The sequence below is a fragment of the Fukomys damarensis genome, unplaced genomic scaffold, assembly GCF_012274545.1.
Source record: "Fukomys damarensis isolate Sample0158 unplaced genomic scaffold, DMR_v1.0_HiC HiC_scaffold_8, whole genome shotgun sequence".
Taxonomy (NCBI): domain Eukaryota; kingdom Metazoa; phylum Chordata; class Mammalia; order Rodentia; family Bathyergidae; genus Fukomys; species Fukomys damarensis.
The window spans coordinates 18,892,918-18,918,042 of NW_022900920.1; the positions used below are offsets into that span (position 1 = coordinate 18,892,918).

The 25,125-nt window shown below is 36.5% G+C and overlaps 1 protein-coding gene and 1 pseudogene across 1 annotated transcript in view; one reads left to right on the top strand and one right to left on the bottom strand.

The window, feature by feature from the left end:
• Positions 1 to 25,125, top strand: part of Cacul1 (CDK2 associated cullin domain 1) — a gene marked incomplete at its 5' end in the record, with an annotated part of 70,870 nt that overhangs the window by 42,297 nt on the left and 3,448 nt on the right. The window contains 5 exons of the mRNA XM_010634656.2: positions 8,791 to 8,886; positions 15,854 to 15,956; positions 17,745 to 17,834; positions 19,880 to 20,018; positions 24,498 to 24,541. Coding sequence (XP_010632958.1) covers positions 8,791 to 8,886; positions 15,854 to 15,956; positions 17,745 to 17,834; positions 19,880 to 20,018; positions 24,498 to 24,541 — 472 coding nt within the window. The remainder of the gene's footprint in view (positions 1 to 8,790; positions 8,887 to 15,853; positions 15,957 to 17,744; positions 17,835 to 19,879; positions 20,019 to 24,497; positions 24,542 to 25,125) is intronic.
• On the bottom strand, positions 369 to 2,725 carry LOC104869339 (annotated as a pseudogene).

Here is a 25,125-nt window from a genome sequence, read left to right on the forward strand (position 1 = left end):
ATATATTTTTTTAAGATAATTTCTCCAAAACATGGAGAATACAAATATAAGCACTTCATTTTAAAAAGCAACCACAAAAGATTGGTGTAAACCCAAAAGGTTTAAATGCTTCCATTTTGAATAATTCAATTCAAAATCTATACAAGTTTGTTCCCAGGAACTAATACATCATTGGTCTCTATGAAGAAAAAATAATTCTAAAAATTAACATGGTTTACAGTATTTCAAATCTCACTATCATATAAAAACCTAGAGACCCCTCACATCCAGTAGCTTTAAAAGATAAGCTAAAAGACTGTTTGCTGTAGTCAACATTACCAGTGTTGGCCAGGCCTGTTTAATATATACACAGGGAAAATATACCCACTCTATAATTTCTTACAAAATAACAAGGAAGGAGTAGATGTAGATGTAGAAGGGGAAAGAGAATTGAAAAAGTCCTTGGTAACTTTTACTTCAGAATCAACAAAAAGCCGCTTCCCCTCATACTCCTTTAAACTTTTCACTACACAGGAAATTTTGTTCTCAAATCTGCTCATGTCAATGCCTGTTTGGTCGCTGGATTCCTTGTTTCTATCCATTTCGTGGGTCCCATTAGTAATGTTAGTCTCAGAACTTCTATTTTCAGCAAATGCTGTACTGGCAGCCTTATCAGGATGACGCTTTGTTGTAGAGCTCATAATCTGCTTTGCTCTTTTGTCCTCCAAGAAGTCCAATAGCTTCTACATTTTTTTTGTTCAAAACTTGGCTGAGTATTTCCCCCAACTCTCATGGACACTTCTTCAACATCATAATTTTCAGCTTCACCCCTTGCTTCTTCCTCATTCAGTGGCTTTGACTTATCCACTTCACACATCTGGTCAACCACAAAATTCTCCTTGTCCAGTTCTAAGCTGTTGAGGTCGGTGACTTAAGCAGTGTAATGCCCACTGCTAATTGTCATGCCACTGTGCATTACAACTGCAGATAATCCACAGCTGTCATTGCTTGGCCTTGCGCTCCATTCTTTTAGTGACAACTTTAGAGGTGTCAGTAAGGGAGTGTTGATCTTGGAAAGTTCACCACCATAACATTCACACTCCAAGCTGCTAGCAGCAAAGCACTTCAAATGAGTGGTTATAATTTCAGGCATTTTGTTAAACAGAAGACTTTGTTCAGCTTCAGTGTAATGATGGCAATTTTCACAGAAATACTTATCTTCTCCTGCAGTCCTCTTCACTGAAGCAAATTAACTGCCCATTTTAAGGTCTTCATTTCTGTTTTTGGCTCTGAAGAAATTTCAGGACTCTTCTGTACTTTGGGAAGCTCATCATCTTATACTGGTACACTGATGTGTCCTGGAACTCTTCTCTTCTTTCTGTTAAGTTTTCACATTCCAAGCAACGAATCCTTAATACCAGCTGACCTTGAAATAATTTTTCCACTAGTTTGAAACCAGTTTGCTCTGCACCTTTGTTTATGGGCTTAACTTCATTAACATCTATAGATCTGATATTTTCTGGAGTCTCAAGTCCATAACGATTAGTTGTATCATTGCTTTCGTACTTCCAAGGTCTTCAAGATCATACTCATTTTCTTTAGATTGTCCTTTGGGCCCTTGGTTTGTTGTTAGTTTTGTCAGACTACATAAAATTTAGAAAGAATGCTGGGCTGCTTCATTGCAGATTTTAACCAGTTTATTTTAACTCTTGATTTCTTTTGTGAGGGTCTTACTTTCTCATTTTCAGAAAAAAAAAACTTGGGGATTACCTTAGGAGGACTCTCCAGTATATCCCCAGTAGCTTTTCTTTTTTATCTAGTTTGTCTCTGGTTCTCATCCAGTGACTGGAGTTCCTTGGAACCTTTGAATTTTTTCTTCGTGTTACCAAGTTCAGTGTCACTTTTTCCTTTCCCATTCCCTTTTGGAGGTTTTTCTTTGTAGTCCTCAGAATTCTTTGTATTGTCCATTTCCAAGCTATTAATGCCGCTCACTTCCTCTTTTTGATGAAGTTTTTCTCCTACCTTTGTAGGTAATTCTGCCATTTTTTATTTCTTTTTTTAGGAGTTGGCATGTTTCTTGAATGTTTCCCAAAATACACTGTAATACTTCCTGTATATTATGCTGTAGATATCCTTCATACATAGAGTTGAGTTCCCTGAGTGTTAAGCAGTCGTCTTAGCAGAGTAGCAAGCTCATTAGTGTATTTCTCTGGATTTAGGAGGGAACTAGCCTGAAGCGGTTCCACTGAAATAATTAAGGACTGTAAACTGCATAAAAGTTTATAACTTGCCAAAGAATCTTCGAGATTTCCCTTGTCTTTTTGATTGGCTTCATCCTTTGGTGCCTCTTTCTTCTTTGAAATCATGTTAAATAAGTGCTTCACTCCAGATTTAAAACCAGCACAAAAATATAATACCTGAAGTATGCTATTAAGATAGCAAGTATTGCCGAGATTATTCAGTCCCATCAAAGGCAGCAAGTTTCCTCTCTTCTCACAGTTTATAGGTGAGGACTGTGCTACAGGAACAACCTGGTCAATTTCTGGTCCTCTATATTCAGAAGCTTTTTCTTCATTTTCTTGAGAGTCTGTAAAATCCAAGGCTCTCTTAGTTTCCTTTTTCTTTCTTTTTTTTTTGTTTCATTTTTGTTTAGTTTCCTTTTTCTGAGAAAACTTCAAGGAGTCTTTTTCTTAGATGGACTACGTCTTGAAAGCCCATTACTTTCACTAGGAATGACACCGGGCATTTTCTTTCCAAATCCCAAGGAGCTGACAAGAATTTATAGAGGGCAGTTGTGTTTTATCCAGTCACTTGGCCGCCATCACTGAGGGAACTTGTGGAGTTTTCCTCCGCGGGGATCCCGCGCCTCCTCTGACCTCTGGGCGGTGCCACAGGTGGCCTTGATCACCGTGCCCCCAAGATATATTTTGTAAAGGTACAAATCTCCAATGGTGGATGTCATTGTATTGTATATGTAAAATGTATCAGTAAAATTAATCTTTTTAAAAAAGGACAGTGACAGAAACAACCAACAGTAAAATAACAGCCTACCAAATGGGGAAAATATTTGCCAGCTATATCTTAGACAGAGTATTAATATAAAGAACTAAAAAAAAGTTAAGCCCCCCAAATAAAAGATCTAGTCAGAAAATAGGCAGTACATACTTCTCAGAAGAAGTATAAGTGACCAATAAATACATGAAAAAATGTTGAATTGACCATTAGAGAAATCCAAGTTAAAATAACACTGAAATTCCATCTTAATCCAGAAAGAATGGCTACTATCAATAAATCAAATAACAGTGCTAGCAAAGCTGTGGAGAAAGGGAACCTTGTACACCGTTGGTGGCAATGTAAACCAGTATAACCACTATGGAAATCAGTGTGCAGATACCTCCAAAAACTAAAACTAGAAATTCCATTTGATCCAGCTACTCCTCTTCTAGGAATCTTCCCAAAAGAATCAAAAACATATTACAGTGGTACGTGCTTACTAGTATTTATGGCCACACAGTTCATAATAGCTAAATCTTGGAAATGGCCTATATGTCCATCTAGATAAAGAATATGTTTTATTTATGTTCAGTGGTGTACTACTTTGCTATAAAGAAGGATAAATTTGAGTCATTTGTAGGAAAATGGATGCACCCTGAGACCATAATGTTAGGTGAAATCAGACATTCAAGTTTAAATATCACTTGGTTTCTCTTAATAAGAAACCCCAAATTTAAATAAAGAGCAAAATAAAAGATAGATAATAAAAATCAGGGAGATTTTTGCAAAAGGGAAGAGGACCCAAGAGATGAGGGAGAAGAGAAGGTAAAAAGAGAAAAGATGTCACCTGAATGTACCAACTGTCCACAATGAATGTATGTATTAATTAGGTGCTGCAAACATGTATGAATAAATAAAATTTAAAAGTTGTAATGAACTAAAAAAAATGTATATCCTTTGAAAACCTCTAAGAGTTCCTGAATTCCTTTCAGGATGTCTGGAAAATCAAAACTGGTTTTCTGTCTTTATTAAGGTCGTATTTGCCCTTTTCACTATGTGGACATTTGCTTTGATGGTACGAAAACACTGCTGGGGCCTTAGTACAGATCTTCACTTCTGTGTGCCTACAGGCAGCTTCACTTAGGAATGCCCAAGATAAAGCAGTGACAAGTGCTCATTTTATTGAATTGTGACTCTGTACTTCACAAGGTATTCTCTGTGAAGAATCAGGAGGCAGTATACCAAAGTACAGTGCTTATTTTGGCAAGCACTTGTGTCTGCGTGAGTTTTAGCAAACTAGCTCTCACCACCCCTGCTGCACATCATTTTTACTTGATAGAATGAATGGTTGACAAACTACTGTATGATTATTTAGACTCAACTATTTAATCAATATTTTCTCAAAAACAAGTGAAATAAGTCTGTTGAAGGAAAACAGCTGACAGCAATCATCAGTATTAGAAGTTTGGAAAATTTTATCTACCATGAGGCCCTTGATAGCCATCTAATATGAAAAAAAGGCTCTTCTGGTGAAATAGGTGGTGATACTAGCAAATGTATTTTCCTTTGCTGTCTAATGAAATATGTCTGCATTTAGAAGACCTGTGTAATTCAGTATTTTGCGCATGCCTAATGAACGGTGATAGAAAAATATGTGTTGTAGATCCATTCAAACCAGAAGATAAAGAATTTTAATAGAGAATAAAGATTCATAAGTTTCAGATTTCATGTTGTAACTGACCTTTAAGAAACTAATTTGGGGCTGGGGATTTAGCTCAGCGGTTCGGTGGCCTGCCTTGCAAGCACAAGGACCCGAGTTCAATCCCCGGTGCCAAAAAAAAGAAACTATAATTTGTCATATTTTAGATTCTCTACAATTACCTGAAGATAAAACATGCCTTCTTTTCCATGTATAAATAGCTGTATGATAAATGGCTTCCATTTACTTCAAAACAGTATATCACAATTGATTCAGTACTGAAGTAGGCCTAAGAATCCAGCTATCTTCTACTAATCCCAGCTTTAAGAGACTTGTACATTGTTAAAATAATGACACTAAAAGTTTTTTGTCTTGGAAAATAATTTTTTTCATAAAAATGTTACGATGTGAAGAGTTTATTGTCATGTTAGAATGAATACGTATTTTAAGGCCTGTGATCAGTTGTTTTGTTAGTGTGAGACAAGCTCTTGCTGTGCTCCTTAGGCTCAGGTGTCACTCCATGGTTCAAGTGATCCTTGCCTCTCAGCCTCACTTGTACCTGGGACTACAGACACCATGCCACTGCATCTGGCTGCATTTCTAACAGAGAGGTGGTCATTGCTATGTAAACAAATGCCTTTTGGAATCTTCCGTTACTTTTTTAAGGGTTCCAGAATCACTGGAATAAAACCAACTTGAAGATAGTTGGAAGAGTTGCAAATCAGTGTTCTTATGCTTTAGCATTTGTGCAAAATGAGCTGTAAATGAGACACTTAATTTTTGTGTAGGCATACAGTTCTTCTGGAAGGATATGAAAGAATTAAGTGTTGCTTCAGGGAAGAGGAAGTGAAAAGTCAAACTCTAAACAGTTTTGAGCTTTTTTGAATTTCAAACCAAATGAATGCATTACTCCTTGCACAGCATGCACACATGGCGAGACACAGGAAAAAAGCAATCGTTCTTACTCAGCTAAAATTACGAATTTCAGTGAATCTAGGCATTTTTATAAAAAGTTGGAGCAAATTTGGAGTAATAGTTCTTTTCCTGGCAGCTTGCTTTTTCTTGTTTGAGGAAAAAAAAAAATTAATGACCAAGCCAACTACTGTAAGTAATATTGAAATAATGTAAGTCAAGTAAGGCAACAGTGTTTCCAGTGGGGCTCAAAGTATACTTGTTACTTTGTTTTAAGGAAGAACAATTCTATTAGCTTTTCAAAAATGGCTTTTATTTCTAGATTTTGGTGGCATTTATTTCTAGTTTGCTAGAAAAGATTAGGTTTATTTTAGGAGTCTGTTATAATTTATAGTCTTTTCATTTGAAAGGGTTTGAGTAAGCGCTGTATGAAATGTGAGAAAAAAGTGTTCTGACATTTGATTCAGTGTAAAAGGTACTTTATACTGATAACCTTTGAGCTTTTGGAATTCTTAAAAAGGATAAGTAAGAATTAAATTTTATTTATTCTGCTTGCTGTTAAATATGCCTTTTGGATAAAAAGTGTCTTTTTCAGGAAAGTTGTTTTCATGCAGCGACATGTATGGTACTTTTTTTTTTTGGTACCAGGGATCTAACGGGTCCTTGTGCTTGATAGGCAAGCGGTGGAACCACTGAGCTAAATCCCCTGCCTATGGTACTATTAAGTGTGATGATGCTTTTAAAATTTCTTTGAATGCTGAAATATCATTTCAGTTCTTTGAAGCAGTTTAGAAGAAGAAATGCATGCAATTCTGTATTAATGATAGTTAAAAGTTTATATTAACATGGAACCATTTGCCCAAGGTCTTTAGTTAACAAAGGATGCTTTTTAAAATGTTTGTTAGTGGATTTTTCTAAAGTATCTGGCCAATGGGTTGCTAATTCAGAAAGGAGTTTTTATTTACTGTTACTAGTTACATGAACAGTACTTGACATTTGTCAAGCACTTTCATGTTATTTTCTTTGATTCTCAGATATCTTGCAAGTAGCATAGTTGATATTTTTCCTATTTAGTATGGCAGTTGAAATTCAGGGGGCTAAATGACTTGTCAAGTTTCACAAAGTCTTGTAAATAATGAAACAGGTTAGATTTAAACAAGGCTAGATTAGATTGAAAGTTTAGTTTTCAACACGACTGTCCTTATCTGTGCTGTGTTCTAGGTGTTCTTGTCAGGTGGAAATATACAAATAAAGCACAGATCCTGCCCTCCTGGGAGGGGCTTTTAGTTAGTGGCATAGACCAGCCTGGATGTGAAAAGTAAAGTGTGTGTGGTGAACCATTGCAGTATCATGGAGCGCCTCTGTTTGAGAGGAAGTAAGGTAAATCTTGAAGAATGACTAGCAGTTAGCCGGAGTGAGTCTAGTTAGAATCACTGGGGATTCCTGAAACGGAACAGATGATTGGAATCTGCTGGTAGTTCCGTGCTGGGCTGTGTGTGAGGAGGGGCAGGCTGAACCAGAGAGGCAGACAGACAGGCCGCAAATTGCAGAAGTTTGAACTTGCATTAACATTTCAGGGTGCAAAAAAGAGAACTTAAATAAGTAGAGAAGAACTCAGTTTGACCGTGGTTTAAGTCCTAGTTCTTGGGCTTGTTAGTTGTGGAGTGGTAGCCAAATGACTGAATATTTCTAAGTCCCTTTTGCCGTGTCTGTAAATGGAAGTAACAGTTGCTTTGCAGGAAATTAGGGGGTCTAGGAAAAGAAATACAAATAAAGCACGTAGCAAGTATCAGACTTGTGAGTACTGTTCTCAATAAATTGGAAGGTGAATTGGGAGCAGTAAACAGTTCCTTGTTCATATTCTAAGCTTCTAAGTAGAACTGAAAAAAATGTGAATTTCATCTTATTTCAAAATAGTACTGAAATACTTGGACATTTCTAAAGTAATTTACCATAGCTTTATAATTTCATACTTTTTAATTTTAGCAGCCATTTCTTAACTATCCTTATTTGAAATTAAGACTTTGTATGTAAGATACAGTTGTCAGGATATGAGACTACCACAGTTAAGTCTTTGTATAGACTCCATTTTGTTTGCATGATGGTTTTACTATGCCCAGTACCTTGGCCCAAGAGTGAATTCTTAGTTGAATGACCTGGATGATATTCGTTAATGGTCTAATCTTAGGCAAATGTACTATCTTATTCAGATTTCTTCAATATTAAATTTTTGGAGAATAAAATAGTAAGTAAATGGATGATCTTGTATAAAACTTAGTTGTCATTTGGGTTGTCACAACAAAATGCCACAAACTAGGTGATTTAAATAACAGACGTTTGCTTTGTACTGTCCTGGGGGATGGCAATTGCAAGATCACGGTGCGGCCAGGTTCAGTTCCTGGTGAGGGCTCTCCTGTCTCGGGACTGACAGCTTTCTCACTGAATACTCCACACAACCTTTCCTCTGAGCTGTGTGGTGGGGTCTCTGTATGCCACTAATCCTATAGGACCAGGGCCCCACTCTTAGGACCCCATGTAGACTCAGATATTCTTACCTCAAATAGAGCTTACATTTGTTAATTTTGAAGGGACATTCACTTCTTTCTATAACACAATCAAGTTGGACATGTTCTCTTGATGGTTTTGTGACTTGGTATTTTGTAACTGGGTTCAATAAGCAGGCATTGTGTCATACTACTCTCCAGAACTGCAGGTATACGCATCGTTTTAGTACCTGCTTTTTAACTAATATTTATAGTTGGTTAGCTACAGAAACTTTTTACAACCAAGTTAGCATAGAACTTTGAATGTTATTGTGCCTGTTCCACTTCTTGAGTTCCTCCTTGCCCCCATTACAGTCCCCCAATAGTTTGGTTCCTGTAGAAGATATCTACATAATTAGTGATAATTTTTAAAAATTTGCTTATCTTCATTTTGAATAACTTTTTTAAGAGAACAGATCTTTTAATTAACATGTTGAGGCTATATATTTTTTGAAGATGGTTAAACCAAAACCCAGTTTTACATAGCAGTTTTTGGAACAAGACAGAAACCCTAACTTAAATGTATAACTATATCTCCTTTTCTTTATTGTGAATCTCAGTGTGAACTTTTGATTCCTTCTAAGTCAGTCTACGTTTCAGATTGTGGTGGAAGGACTTTGACCTGGTTTCCCACAATGATCACAATTACCCTCTTTTCCACAGGCCAGCCCTCCAGATCTCTATATTGAAAGATTTAATATAGCTCTTGGACAGTATATGGGAGCATTGCAGAGCATCGTGCCTCTTTTCATATATATGGTAAGTTTGAGCTGTTTCCTACTTTCAAATAGATGCAGAGAGTTAAGCGTGTTCTACTTTTCTTTTACTATATTTTATGTAATTTTGAGAAGTGGAAATTAACTTATTTCAAAAATGTTTTATAGCCAACACAGAACTATTTTTCCCTTTTTCTGATTTGAAATTCCATAAGTAATAATTGCCAAATTAATGATCAGCAACCATACAATAAGCTTGTATTTCTGTCTTGTGGGAGGCACTGTGCTTGGCCGTGGAAAAACAAAGGTATATAGTCCCAGCTTGTGAACATTTGAGTTGCAAACCTTCGCAGATGTACTGTATGTAAAACTATGAACAGGTCCAATTCATGAATCTTTTCCCGGAACAGAACTCATTTGTAAGTCTAGGACTTACTTGTAAGGTACCCTTAGAGGAGAGTTAAGGCAAACACTTAAAAATTTGTGTGATAAATGTGAAGTAAGACATTCTGTAAAAAGTAAAGCAATAAAATATTATTTCACTCTGATGATCTCTTTTATTTGTAGAGTTATACTATGAGTGTTGAGTTATTTTCTTCCTCTTTTAAATACATAAATTTGGGCTGGAGATGTAGCTCACTGGCACAGCGCCTGCCTGGCAAATGTGAGGTCCTGAGTTCGATTTCTGGCATGCACGCGCGCACACACACATACACACACACACACACACACACACACACACACACACTAAGTAAAAATAAATATATAAAGTTACAGAATCTTAGTGTTAGTGTTAGTATTAGTGTTAGTGGAAGGGCCCCTAGAAGCCATTGTTACAACTTCTCTTTGCTTTTTAGATGAGAGAACCAGATATTTGGTTGATCCTACCTTCTGTAGCATGTACTCTGCTGTATGTGGAATGCCAATTTTAAAAATGATTATTTTTTTAAAGAAACATACTTTATTTTAAAAAACAGAAAACAGAACTACCTCCTACTCCCTATAATTTAGAAGGCACTTTCCAAAAGATATTATTGTGCTTTATAATTTTCATTTAAACCTACTAATTCTTGTTTTCATTTAAACATAATAATTCCTTGGGTACTGGTAACAATTTTAAAAGTTAACCAGAGTTTTACAGTTAATATAATGAGGAAGAAACTTGGTTTTGCCTTTTTTTTTTTTTTAAACCAAGATTTGTCTTGGAAAAAGTTGATAAAAAGGTTTTGCTTTTGGTTTAATTATCAGAACTCTTTTGTGAATTATGAAACTAGTCGAAATATTATTGATAATACTAGAATTAATTGCACCTGCATCAGCCAAATTAATTTTTGGGAAGGATCAGGAAGCCTAGAGGTAGCCCTGTTGTATCATTTTGGTGAAATCCTCTCAGATTATTCATCATTGATATATGTTAAGCAAATATCTTACACTGATTGAGCAAATACTTCATTTCCTTTCTAGCAGACCCCTTACTTTCACTGTATTAAAAGTTTTCAGTGTCAAAAATGAATGGAAGGTTAACTGATACATAGGGCCTGGGGCCCATTAGTGGATAAGGGAGTTAAGGGTAGATGATTAGGTTATTCATTACTGTGTCTGTCCCCCTAACCCTTAACTCTGGACCAGGGATCGAACTTGGGACCTTGTGCTTGCGAGGCAGGTGGAGTGCCACTGTTCTAAATCCCCAGCCCGTGTCTGCCTTTTTAATGGCATTTCCAGTGAGCATGTTGACTAGGTGGGTTAGGGAAACAAAAGAAAACAAAAATTAAATTATCATGACTTGTATTATATGACTTCAAAACATGAATAGCTAATTTATAAGATATTAGATTGAATAAGGGAGAAAAATGATTTATACTTTTCTCTAATGCCATGGTTTGCTTTGTTAAACTTTATGGTGGCATTTAAGAAACATGTATTGCATAAAAGTTAATAAACGTCAAAATTATTGCACCTAGCAAAATTCAGTTAAGGTTTCTTAGGTTTTAAAATGAAAATTAATTATAATTTTTCACGTAGACCCTTTGCTTTCTGGTCATTTGGGAAAATTGGTTATATAAATGATTTTTATTGTCCAGAAGATAAAAATTTTTAAAACTTTGGTTTTTCTTAGTTGGAAAAATATATAAAAAATACTTTGAAATGTTAATACATTTAGGGACATAATCAGCAAAATGTCCTTTGCAGTCACAGAAATAGGTGACAAATTTCAAAAAGTTTTGTTAAAAGTCTCTGTGACTATTTTAAGAAGTTAATAGACACCATACAAATGGCCAATAAATATATTAATATCTTTAGCTAGTAGGGAAATGCAAATCAAAACTACATTGAGATTCCATTCTACTCTAGACAGAATGGCTGTCATCAAGAATATAAAAAACAACAGATGCTGACAATTAATAGAGGGGAAAACAAACCTTTCTTCATTATTGATGGGAATGTAAGCTAGTTTAGCCACTGTGGAAATCTGTATGGAAATTTCTCAAAAAACTAAAAGTAGAACTACCACATGCTCTAACTTTACCACTCCTTGGTAAAAGAATTAAAGTTACCCAAGAGAATTAAAGTTAGCATGCCATAGAGATACATGTTTATATTCATGTTTATTGCAGCACAAGGTATGGAACCAGCCTAGGTACCCATTAACAGATGAATGGATAAAGAAAATGTGCCATTTTTCAGGAAGTAGATGAAACTGGAGATCTTCATGTTAAGTGAAATAAGCCATACTCAGAAAAACAAGTATCAATGTTTTCCTTAGTATATGGAATCTGCAAAAGGAACCGGTGTGAGAATAGAATAAAATTATTAGTCAAGCAGAAGGGAAGAGGGAAAAGGAGGAAAAGGTGTAAGAAAGGGTTATGGGAGAATTAATATGATCACAGTATGTTATATACCTGTATGAAAATACCGTGTTGAAAAATCAATATTTTGTAAAAATAATAGGCATACATGTATAAAAACTGTCATTAAACTAGAAAATAAATTGTGTCTACGACCCTAAATTACCAGAAAATATTCTCATTAAAGGACACAGAGATCAAATAAGGATACTTTTATATTTTTATTTAGGATATTAGAACTTAACATTGTTGTATTTAAAAAGTTAAATGTCTTGTTTTTTAAAGAGGTAAAATAACTTGAATTGCTGAGTACATAGGAAGCTTTCATACAGTTTCTATTTAATGGACTCTGGTTATTTACTGAAGAGTAGGTAGTACACATTAAGATGCTGTACCAGTTGAGTGTGGAGGTGCATGCCTGTAAAATCCCAGCACTCAGGAGGCTGAGGCAGGGAGATTGCCACAAGTTTGCAGCCAGCCTGAGGAAAAAAAAAAAGAGGTTGTACCTTAAGGTTATACATATTAGCGGTATGATATACCAGCAGAGAAAAATGGAGAAATTTTTCCTTTGGGACTAAAACAGTCATTTTATATTTTATTCTTGTATATAAACTATAAGTATCAAATAGATATTTGATTTAAAGTATACTGTCAATGCAATTTTGTTCTAATTTTTGATTTAAAAACCAGTTTTGGGCCGGGGATTTAGCTCAGCGGTTTGGTGGCCTGCCTTGCAAGCGCAAGGACCTGAGTTCAATCTCCTGTACCAAAAAAAAAAAAAAAAAAAAAATCGGTTACGAAAGTAGCTAGATAATAGATTTTTTTAAAAAATTAATTTAAAATAAACTTTCATCAAGTATTTATTTCTGGGTAGACAAATAATTTCTTAGAAAATGTGGCAGACTTTTGATAAAATTCATTTGGGAAAAGAAGGAAACTAATAGCCATGAAAGTTGCTATAGTGACAAATAAGAGGTGATAATCCCTCACTGGTATTGAAATGAATGAGAAAGCTAAGTAATTAAAGGGTTTGTCAATGGATCTGGGATACACAGATCAAGACAATGGAAACCACAAAACACTGAAGTATATGTGGCATTTTAATAAAGAAAAAAGATATTTCAGATCAATGAATGAGAAAGCTAAGTAATTAAAGGGTTTGTCAATGGATCTGGGATACACAGATCAAGACAATGGAAACCACAAAACACTGAAGTATATGTGGCATTTTAATAAAGAAAAAAGATATTTCAGATCAATAAGAAAGGGCTAAAGGTGTAGGGAAAGTGGGAAGGGTAGGGGAAAGGTAATAAGGGAAAAGAAAAAAATATGAGAAAATGAAAAAATGGAAATAAAGCATTTGTAAATGGGGAGGGGAGGGTGGGGTGAAGGGAGGATCATGTGAAGGTACAGGATCCCAGTAATGAATGTAACTGTATGGTATACCTAGATTGCATCAATAAACTCAATAAAAAGGGGAGGGGGGAAAGAAGAAGAAGAAAGGCTCAAGTTGTTCTTTAGCTAGTATGAGACAATTGATGGTCACTTTGGAGAAATGGAATAAGTCTTTAAAAGTGAAATATTAGGGAACAGAAGGAATCATGCAGCCTTGGGTTGAGCAAAGGCCTTTCTAAGTGTCACCCAGACTTACAAGTCATGAGGGAAAAATACTAGACCGTGACAACATAAAGTTTTAAAATGTTTGTGTAGTAAAATACCAGAAGCAAAACACAAGTGGGGAAAAAGTGCAGTGAAGTTGTGAAATGTGAGGCAGAGATTTATTTTGTTTAATAAGAATCCATTTTTTATGAATTAATTGGAAAAAGACCAACCCTATTTTTCTGTTGATAAATGACAAAGGAATATGAATAGATAATTCACAAAAATACAAATGATTTATAAACACAATACTATATCCATCCTAATTGAAGAATGACAAATAAAATAGAACAACTTTTAAAAACTCTTAGTGAAATTGAAAAGGTCTTATAGTATTTAGTTCTGGTGAATCTGTAGGGGAATAAGTTCACATTTTTGGTAGAAATGTTCATTGGTAGTCTCTTTGGAAGGCTCAGGAATTATATGTAGAAATACAAATAAACTTTTTTTGGTACCAGGGATTGAACTCGGGTCCTTGCACTTGCAAGGCAGGCCAGAAGTACGAATAAACTCTTTAGCAAATAGAAGTACTATATATATGTGTAAGAATTATGCAGTATTGTTTTTAATAGAACAGAATTGGGCCTGGGAAAATTATTGGGACTAATAAATGGAAAACAGTAGAGAAATGTGCAGTTAAAAATAAGAAACTTGTGTTCTTTTAGAGAAAAATCGTCTGGGATACAACTTTAGGGTGAAAATTGATATATAAACAGCATATAATATTTCCTTCTTAGCAAGTGTTTTCTTTTTTTAGGGAAAAAAGCACACACATATAAGGAATGTTTTAGATATAATTACAGTAATTTTCCCAGTATGGAATGGAACCTTTGGGAAGAGGACCTCCAAATGATATAGGGGAAATAATATAACTTCCAACCTGGTGGATGTCAGATGCACTGAATTCGTGTTCCCCAAAGTCAAAGAATGAATTCTAAGGAGCAACAGAGGTTAAGAGCAGGAAATATTTATTGTGAGGGAGAGATTTTAGCTCAGGAGAGGCAGGAGGGTCCCGACTGGGTTGTCAGGAACCCCACTTCACAGGGTAAGTTTTATAGAGCAGACTCATGAAGTGGGTACAACATGGGACAAAATTATGATCAACTATAAGATTACTAATAAGATTGCTTAGGTAATACTGATTCGATGGGTAATCAAGTCACCTAGCAAGTGTACATGGAAAGAATAAATAAATTTTTAGGAAGGGATGGATCTGGAGGTCTTGGTCACCCACAAGGGTGACTGGTGTCTAGCTTGACTGTGTTGGGTCAGGTGTTACCCCTCTGCTTATCCCTTGGGGAAGTACTTAGGCTAGGTTATTCCATCTTTATCTTGAGGCCTGGCTTCCAACAGATGCGCCTCCGACCACAGTTGTGATGTGTTCTCATCTCTGCACTGCCTCTCTCAAGGGTCCAGCCCTGTCTGCCTATAATATTTCTACCTAACTTTTATCTCCAGAAATAACTATAGCTGTCTATAATAAGAAGACAGAGGATCTGCAGAGGGAGACTTTGTATTGCATACCCTTTGTGCATGTTTTTATTTTTTAATCATATGTATCTCATTAAATATTTTAAAGAGGAAAAACTGTTAAGGGAAAATTGAATCCATAACTTGTTAGATGAATATCTTTGTGTCTTCTGCTTTTAGACATTGAGTTTGCATTTATGCATAAATGGATTTGATCATTTTTGGCTTGCTAGTTTTAGTATTCAGGATGCTTGGATTGCAGGAAACTGAAAACTGGATTCAAAATAATTTAAGTAAATAAGGAAAAGTATCATGTCCTTCAATAGAACTGCAGAAACAAAGCAGTCTCCAGTGTTGTTTGAATCAGTGGCTCTTTTCTATATCTTGCCGTCCACCACATACGGTTTTCCTGTGGTTATGGGATGACTGAAGGAACCTCCCATCCCAATCCTGGCCTTTTCTCAGTCTGATTTAAGCCACCTTTGCTGTCTACCTGTGAAGCACAGATGGTCTCTGGATGAGTTAGGCTAATCACTGAAGTGGAACGTGTGGTGCGGTCACCATTACATGTTTACTGCCTGCTTTTCACATAGATCATGAAAGGGCTGCCATTTTCCTGGTGTTGTGTTTAGATGCTGATGCAGGATTTTTTCCCCCTGATACTGAGTACTGAACCCAGTACCTTAACACTGAGCTTGCAGAGTTGCTTGGGCTGGGATTGAATTTGTGATCCTCCTACTTCTGCCTGTTAGAGAGCCGGGATTATAGGTGTGCACCATCACCCCTGACTGATAAGGCTTTTTCAAAGAGTATGTCACACAGTGTGGTTCTGTAATATCTCTACAGTAATGTTAAATTGCAGTTCATAGCATTTTATCTTGCTCTTGCAATCTTGTGCCAGAAAGACACGACTAGGGCTCTTTGTTTTTTAATAAGTGACTTGTGCATTATTTGCTAAAATGATGCTTAACAGTCTAGTTCATGAGTCTAATTATTTTCTTCAGTTGATGCATTAAAAATTACTTTCTTTTTCAGAATAAGTTTTACATTGAAACCAAGCTTAACAGAGATTTAAAAGATGACCTTATAAAGCTGTTTACAGAACATGTTGCAGAAAAGCACATTTACAGCCTAATGCGTAAGTAATTCAGTAATACAGCTGATTGGGGAAGTAAGAGGCCACTACTAGCAAACCGGCCCCAGCATTGTCATAAAAACCCTGGTGTTGACATCTGAGCTAGATATCAGGAATGTTGAAATCTACACTACTGAATAGGGAGAGACACAGGGAAGTCATTAGTAAAAAGTGGTAGGTAAGCTTCTTAGCCTCTTGTGGTCCTGCATTTTCTCTTCTGTGAGTTAGGACTTGTAAAATACTTAACATGGCTTTGCAAATTATTACACAGTGCACTGTCCAGTTAGTTTTTCGTCTCTCCCCACTCCCAGGTTGTCTGCCCCTCACAGTGGGTAGCACAGCACCTCATGCTGTCTTTCCTAAAAGGATGTGCCTCTCCCGCTGGAGTTTAGGAAGCCCCAGGCTTACTGTCTCAGCATGCGTTCCAAGCTCATATTCTATGAAGTATATACACACATCAAGGCATTTTCATACTTGAATTTGCAGAATATATTTTGTTACTTTCCCGTTAATCTTAATTACTGCTACCATAGTGAACTTCTACCAGAACTTACAAAAGAATTTTTCTAAGCTTGACCATAAACTCTTCTTCTCCATTTTTTATTTTAAATTAAGAGATGGAGTTGTTAAACATTGGGCCAGTTTTATTTTAGAAGGGCAGGGTTTTCAGGTAAGAGTCTAGATGAAGATAACACATATTTTATTATTATGTTCTCAAGGGACTCCATAATGTAAAATAGAGACCCAGAATCTTGAACATAAATATTTTTTAAGGCTACATGATTATTTACAACTTTGAGTGTTATCTCATGAGACAATGTAGCTGTTAATTATAGCCATTTTCTCTGTTGTTGACATTGTCTTTGCTTTTGTTGCAAAATACACCATAAGATTTTCTTGTGATAAGATTCTGTGGAGAAATGCTACCATCTGATAGAAAAGCTTATTTTCTTTGTAAATATATTTTAAAACTTGCTAGGCATTTGGAAGCTCACTGCAGATGAGGCCCATTCTCTGTCAGCTCCACGGTGTAGTCATTTTCATACTTACATGCTTGTAAAATAAAGTTAAATTTTAGTTTCATTTTTAGAATAAATTCATAAAAAGACAGACATCACAAGGGAAGCTTGTAGCACCGAGGAGCACTGGAAAGGGCAGATTAGCTCAGGACCCAGGAAGGCTTTTAATCTCTCTAGACTGTAACATTGTAATTCCTAAAGAGAGAGCTTGGTCTAGAAATTACTAGAGTTCTCCTCTAGTTTTAAAACTAGGTGATTGATTGACATCTTTAATGAGTAGAGCTGTTGGAAGAGCCATGTTTCTTTAATAGATGACTTTTAGAAGAAAACTGCTACTTAGAACAACAGTTTATGACTACCCAGTTGCATGTATGCTCACTGTTTCAGTGGTGCCATGTAGAGAATACACAATTTAGAGTGAGTCACAAGTTCTCAGACCTCTCCTGTCACCAGCAAGTTTCCAGATAAAATGGAAGTACTTTCATACACTAAGTGCCACGAATACTACTGCTTTTAGAAAAACTTACTTCTTTTCGGGACCTCCATGAGTTGATTCATTTCCATTAGCATTCCAGCTGACCATCATTAAATATTTACCTACTGAATTAAGCTACTACATTTTTTTCTAACCCTTAGTTTATAAAACTTAATTTGTCCTCTTGGGCTGATTTTTCTTGACTTGTTTACCTTTTGGTCTTTCTGAGAAATAACAATAGGAAGAGAAACCTTGACAGGAAGTGTTACATCCTTATTTACTGTCTTCTTATTTCAGCTTTACTTTTAGAAGCCCAGTCAACACCATTTCAGGTTACACCTTCAACTATGGCAAACATCGTGAAAGGCTTGTATACTCTCAGACCAGGTAAAAATCCATCATTTCTGTTGGGCTTGGACTTGTTTGCTCATTTATGTTACAGCCTCATCCAAGAGGTCAGCGATTCTTTATGAGTCTTGTGAGACCACATGGCATTTAGATTTTCTATAGCAGAAAAAGAATAAATACTGATCAGTGTGAAATGTAAACGTGGAGCTCACTTGGAACTTTCTGTGCTAGTGAAATGAAAATCAGTTAGTTTGATTTTGATATCTCCTGTGAGGGGAAGTACAAGACATAATTATAGAATGCACTTCAGACAAAATTGAGGCTCATGATTGGTCTTAATCTGTCTTTGTAACTCATGGAGTTTCTCCTTCAGTACTCCACACTACAGATAAGTAGTCATGCACATTGGCTGCTCTTACCATCTTAGGCCTGTTGTGTAACTGACAACCCAGAAGCGTTGGTGATGTTACAGTCATTACAGGAGGATGTCTCAGGAAGATATAGTCTCAGAAGAGCAGAATAAAAAGTATTGTATTAAAAGTCATGGTTTCTAAATATCTTAATGTGTCTGTCTTAAATTAGAAACACTGTAGATTTAAAGAAGTGCCCAGGTGTCTTTGTAGGTATTTTCCTGTTTGTAAGCCAGAACCGCCAACTTGTCATAGTGCCATCTAGCCACGTACAAAATGCTCTGGGGGGAGAGATTGCAGTAGTTCTCCGAGTAGAACATTGCTCTGCAGTCATACCCAGAAAAGATGTCTTTTTATTTTATTTATTTGTTTTTGTACCAGGAACGAACTCAGGTCCTTGCACTTGTGAGGCAGGCAGTGGAACCACTGAGCTAAATCCCTGGCCGCAGAAAAGATGTCTTTTTTATGATTTATCTTTTTCATTTGGTACTGGGGATGGAACTCAGGTCCTTGTGCTTGTGAGGCAGTCTCCAGAGTCACTGAGCTAAATTCCCTTCCCAAAATGTCTTTTTGATAGTAATTACCTTTCTATGAAATCTTTTGTTTGAGGATTAAATGAAATAAAACATGATACAAAGAGCTTAATACAGTACCTCATACATAATAAGCATGCAAACATTAACTGCTATTGTTATTATTAATTTGCATCGACATTTTTATGGTTTTTCTTATGAAAAGCCAAAATGTTTTATAAAAGGGAAATTTTGAGAAGGCTAGATTAAAACGGTTGAAAAGTGATAATGGCGCTTTATAATTAATGTTCACCAGGAGGAGGAGGGTATGTTTTGCTTGTTTTCTGAATATTATTGTTACTTGATTCTATTTATTTTTCTTGTGGCATATCCATTCTTGTCTTTCACTCATTTATCTTATAATGAGCACACATATCTGACTAGTAAAAGTACTAGGTCATTTTTGTTATATCTGCTGGAAACATTTTCATGGGACTTCTTTGCTTTTTTATTGTATAGGTTATTCTTAATTTCATAACCACTTATTTTTTCTTTTATTGTTATCTATTCAACTTGTTGTGCTATTTATTTATTTATTTATTTATTATTTTCCTGGTACTGGGATCAAACTCAGGACTTTGTGCTACTTCCTCAGCTCTTTTGTGCTTTAATATGGGTCAAAAAAGATGATTTCCAACGTACTAACTCACCACCTCCCGCCCATGTATTAAATTCTCAGTCCTCCCCCTTTTCTTGCATTCCCTCCTTTTTTATGTCTACTTATTATTACTCTTAGTTTTCTATTCATAGGCCACTGTATTGTTTAATTAACGGCTAAAGGGACTGATGGTCCCACTAAACCTCTTTTCTCCAAGTTTCTTCCCACTCAGAGTTCTTTGGTAATTACCAAAATCCCACTGATGTTTTCCTTCATACTTAGAATTCCCTGGATTCATTCTGTAAAAAAAAATTCTGTAAAAATATCTTTTCTTCATACAGTGAAGAGATCATTATTATTTTTTATTTCTTTAACAAAATGGGGTTGAAGTTTTCCCCCTGTTTTAAATTTGGCTTAATGTATATTTTTCTTTAAATAAAAGAAAAATCTATCTTTTCCATTTATCTGAATGATCTCCTTATTGCATCTTCTTCTCCCTCACAGAGTGGGTTCAGATGGCTCCAACTCTATTTTCTAAATTTATTCCAAACATTCTCCCTCCGGCGATGGAATCTGAACTTTCTGAATATGCTGCTCAAGATCAGAAACTTCAAAGAGAACTTATACAGAATGGTTTTACAAGGCAAGTTGTCTTTTTCACTTAGTGACAATGTATGTCTTTTCCTCAGGCCATTTTGGGGTGGCTGGGAAGGGTCCTGAGGTTCTTAGAAGGAGAAGTTATTGTCCGTGGGCCAAGATCCTGCTCTCTAGAGAGGTCATCGGCTCCTCGACTGCAGTAACATTGAAGCTAGGTTTGAGCTTGTGGAAGCTGCCCTTTGCCAGGTGCGTTTTGAATTTCTCATTGGTGAGCAGTTATGTTGGGCAACCTCCAAGAGCTCTTCAACTTGATTCTCTCGTATTGGTCCTGAATGTGTATTTTGTGATTAGTTATAAGGTACTTTTATGACTAAACTAGCAAAGAGACGTCAAATTCTGTATTTCTTCTTTTCTCTTAGTTACTTATTCTTAAAAAGTAGAATATCTCCCCGCCTCCCCAAGTACCAGGGGTTAAACTCAGGACCTTGGCACTTGTGAGACAGATTCAGTAGAGTAGCTGGATACAAGGTCAACTCTCAAAAATCAGTAGCTTTCTTGTACACTAATAACAGACCGAGAAATTAGAGAAAATAGTCCCTTTTACAATAGCATCCAAAACAATGAAATATCTAGGAATCAATCTAACACAGGAAGCAAAAGACCTCTTCATTGAGAACTACAGCAAACACAGGAAGCAAAAGACCTCTTCATTGAGAACTACAGCACTCTGAAAAAAGAGATCGAAGAGGATATAAGAAAATGGCAAGACATCCCGGTTTCTGGGTAGGAAGAACCAATATAGTGAAAATGGCCATACTTCCAAAACTGCTGTACAGATTCAATGCAATCCCAATAGAAATCCCAACAGTATATTTCACAGAACTAGAGAAAACAGTCCAAAAATTCATTTGGAACCAGAAGAGACCTAGAATAGCAAAAGCAATTCTAGGTAACAGAGACATGGCAGGGAGTATCATGATTTCCAACGTGAAACTGTACTACAAAGCCACTGTGATAAAAGCAGCATGGGACTGGCAGAGAAACAGACCTGAGGATCAGTGGAATAGATTAGAAGATGCAGAAAAAACTCCCAACATACTCAGCTACCTCATCTTTGATGAAGGAGCCAACCATCCTCACTGGAGGAAAGATAATCTCTTCAATAAATGGTGTTGGAAAAACTGGATTTCAACCTGCCAAAAATAAAAACTAGACCCATATCTTTCACCATGCACTAAACTAAAATCCAAGTGGATTAAAGATCTGTATATTAAAACAGAAACATTAAACTTGCTGGAAGATAAATTAGGTAGAACTCTCAAAGACAAGGGCATAGAAAAAGATTTTATGAATCAGTAGCATGGGAACTAGCACAAAGAATCAACAACTGAGATCTCATCTTATTAAGAACCTGCACTGCAAGAGAAACCACCAACAGAGCTAAGAGACAACCTACAGTGTGGGAAAAATTTTTTACCAGCTGCTCCTCAGACAAAGGTCTACTATCCAGAATATATAAAGAACTCTAAAAAAAATCAGAGCCCCCAAATATAAAGACCCAATTCAAAAATGGGCATCTGAAATGAACAAACACTTCTCAAACAAGTAAAAGCAACAAATAAATATATGAAAAAATGTTCAACATCACTTTCATTCAAGAGATGCAGATGAAAATAACACTGAGATTCCACCTCAATCCAGAAAGAATGGCTGCGATCAAGAAATTAACCAATAACAAATGCTGGTGGGGTTGTGGATGAAAGGAACCCCTCTCCATTGTTGGTGGGAGTGCAGACTGGTGCAACCACTGTGGATATCAGTATGGAGATACCTCAAACAAGTAGGATTAGAAGTTCTATTTGACCCAGCTATTCCTCTGCTGGGTATCTTCCCAAAAGAATTAAAAGAATCATACCACAATGATATATGCTCACCCGTGTTTATAGCGACACAGTTTGTAATAGCTAAAGCTTGGAAACAGCCCAGTTGCCCATCAACTGGAGACTGGATAAAAAAGATGTGTGTGTTTGTATGTGTGTTTTTTGTTTTTACAAAATGGGAGTACTACTCAGCCATAAAGAACGAGAAACTAGAGACATAGCTAAATGGATGCACATTGAGGACATACTCTTAAGTGAAATAAATAGGACACGTGTAAATGAATAGTTTCTCTGGTGTGAAAAACTAAATTAGGTTGAAATTGTATAATTGATAATGTGAAATAAAAGGTCTAAAGGAGTAAGGGATGTTGGAAGGGTGGAGGAAAGGAAAGAAGGGAAAAGAAAAAATATGAGAAAAGGAAACACATGGAAACAAAGTCTTTGTAAATAGGGAAGGGAGGATGGGGGGTGAAGGGAGGGCAGGGGAATGGGGAAAAAAATAAGAACCAAGATAACATCCTGTAAAGGTACAAGATCCCAATGATGAATGTAACTGTACTGTAAACCTAAAAAGTACCAATAATCTTAATGAAAAAAAAAAGAGAAATAGGATGGCTGGATCAAAAGTAAATACATCTGTAGATTTGTTTAATGTTGCCAAATGCCCTCCATAGAAGATGTTCATTTTGCATAGCCACCAGCAGAGTTTGAAAGTGGTTGTTCCTCATGACCTCATCTGTATTTACATTGTTACACTTGAGAATTTTTCAAGTCTAGTAGGTGGAAAAGAATCACTTAGATTTGTTTTTGTTTGCATTTCTCTTGTTGTAAATAGTGCCCAGCATGTTTTCATAGTTTGCGTATCTTTTTTTGCACACTGCCCAGCTATGTCCTTTGCTCATTTCTTCATTAGTCATTTTCCCCCTCTTGATTTCTAGGAGTTCTTTCTGGAGTGAAATTCTTTTTGTCTTGGTGGTGGTACTGGGGATTGAACCCAATGCCTTTGCATTGAGTTACATTCCCAGCCCTTCAAAATTTTGCTTTTCGCTGGGCGTGGTGGCGCACGCCTGTAATCTCAGCACTCGGGCGGCTGAGGCAGGAGGATCTCTGCGAGTTCGAGACCAGCCTGGGCTACACAGTGAGTTCCAGAGCAGTCTGAACTACATAGTGAGACCCTGTCTCAAAAACCTAAATAAATAAATAAAATAAAATAAAATAAAATTTTGTTTTTCATTTTGAGACAGAGTCTCATTAAGTCACTATGTTGCCCAGGCTGGGCTTGAACTTAGGCTCCTCTTGTGCCTCAGCCTCCCAGGCTGCTGGGATGACAGGTATGTGATACCACATCAGATTGAGAAATTGATTCTTAGTCCAAAATAAAATACATTTATTTCTCACTTTCTGTTTTGACTTCCTAGAGTAAGGAAGAATGTGGAATAGATGGACAGAGGGTTGGGTGGAACAGCAGTGATCAACAAAGGAACAGCAAATGGAGTAGAACGAGACCAGCGGGCTACACAGTGAGTTCCAGAGCAGTCTGAACTACATAGTGAGACCCTGTCTCAAAAACCTAAATAAATAAATAAAATAAAATAAAATAAAATTTTGTTTTTCATTTTGAGACAGAGTCTCATTAAGTCACTATGTTGCCCAGGCTGGGCTTGAACTTAGGCTCCTCTTGTGCCTCAGCCTCCCAGGCTGCTGGGATGACAGGTATGTGATACCACATCAGATTGAGAAATTGATTCTTAGTCCAAAATAAAATACATTTATTTCTCACTTTCTGTTTTGACTTCCTAGAGTAAGGAAGAATGTGGAATAGATGGACAGAGGGTTGGGTGGAACAGCAGTGATCAACAAAGGAACAGCAAATGGAGTAGAAGGAAGGCCAGAAGCTAAAGGAAAAAAAAAAGTGTTTCAGAAGGATGAGATCAACCGTATAAATGCCGCCAAGAGACTGAGGAAGAAGCAACTGCTCATTATTACTCATTATTTAAGCATTTTAGTCATTTGTCCAGATTATTGTCTGAAAAGCTGGAGAGGTACAATAGGATTCACAGGTAGCATAGTGCTTAATCCAAGCCCCTATTTTCTTACCTGCAAAGTGGAACTAAACTTCTGTGGGTGTTTGAAGATGAGCTGGTTAATGCACATAAAGGTTCATGTTTTCCTGCCTCCGAGAGGATCTTAAGGTACATTAAGGTTCTGACAATTTTCAAAGGCTTTCAGAGTTTTTGTTTTGAGGAGGGCTTTTAGGGGCAGATTTTTCATTTTCTTCTCTATCATATTTAAAATGTGCCTTAGTGTGTGCAGGTCACTAGGGATGTTGATAGCAGAACTCAGGTTTGTCTTTAAAGATGTATTTTCAGTATGAGGAAATTTCTCGAGCTCATTGTAAATTGTCCTTAGATGAGCCTTCATGTAATAACTTTCTATATTAGAAGTTGTACCATTTAGCTAAGAATATTCAGGTTACAAATGACTCAGCTTATATTTATATCTATTTTAAAACGTGTGGTTGGGTGAGAACTGAAATATTTGTTATACTTCCGCTGTCAATTATATTGATTCACTTCTGCTGTTTTGGTATGTGAAGAGAGAGATTAGTCAGTTCTCTTTATTGCCTCGTCTTTTGTTATCCCTAGAGGTGACCAGTCCCGGAAGAGAGCTGGGGACGAGTTGGCTTATAGTAAGTGACAATGTTTCTTCCTACCTCTGATGGTTTTGTGATGCTGGGCAGCCACTGATGGTTTGTGACGACCCTGATAGCCATGAGTTCTTCATGGTGCTTGTGGGAGGCACCATGTGTGATGCAAGCTGGGCTGCGCAGCAAGCTCAGCACCTCTGAAATCTGCTCGGTGGTAGTGGTTTTCAGGCAGCTACCAAGAGCCCACCAGATTCTACAGTATCTATAAAGATGGGTAGATGACTCAGGGTCAGTTTTTTATTATCTTGTTTGGCTTTTTAACTTCACTTGGAACCACATGACTTTTAAAAACCTTTCCATTAGTACCTGTGTGCAGTACGTAATGATTACATCCATCATGGGGAGCTGGTACATCTTTTTTTTTTTCCCCATTAAATTTACTGATACATTTTAGGTTTACAGTACAGTTACATTCATCATTAGGATCTGTACCGTTATATGATGTATCAGTTCTTATTTTTTCCCCATTCCGCTGCCCTCCCTTCACCCCCTCCACCCTTCCCTATTTACAAAGACTTTATTTCCATGTGTTTCTTTTTCTCATATTTTTTCTTTCCCCTTCTTTC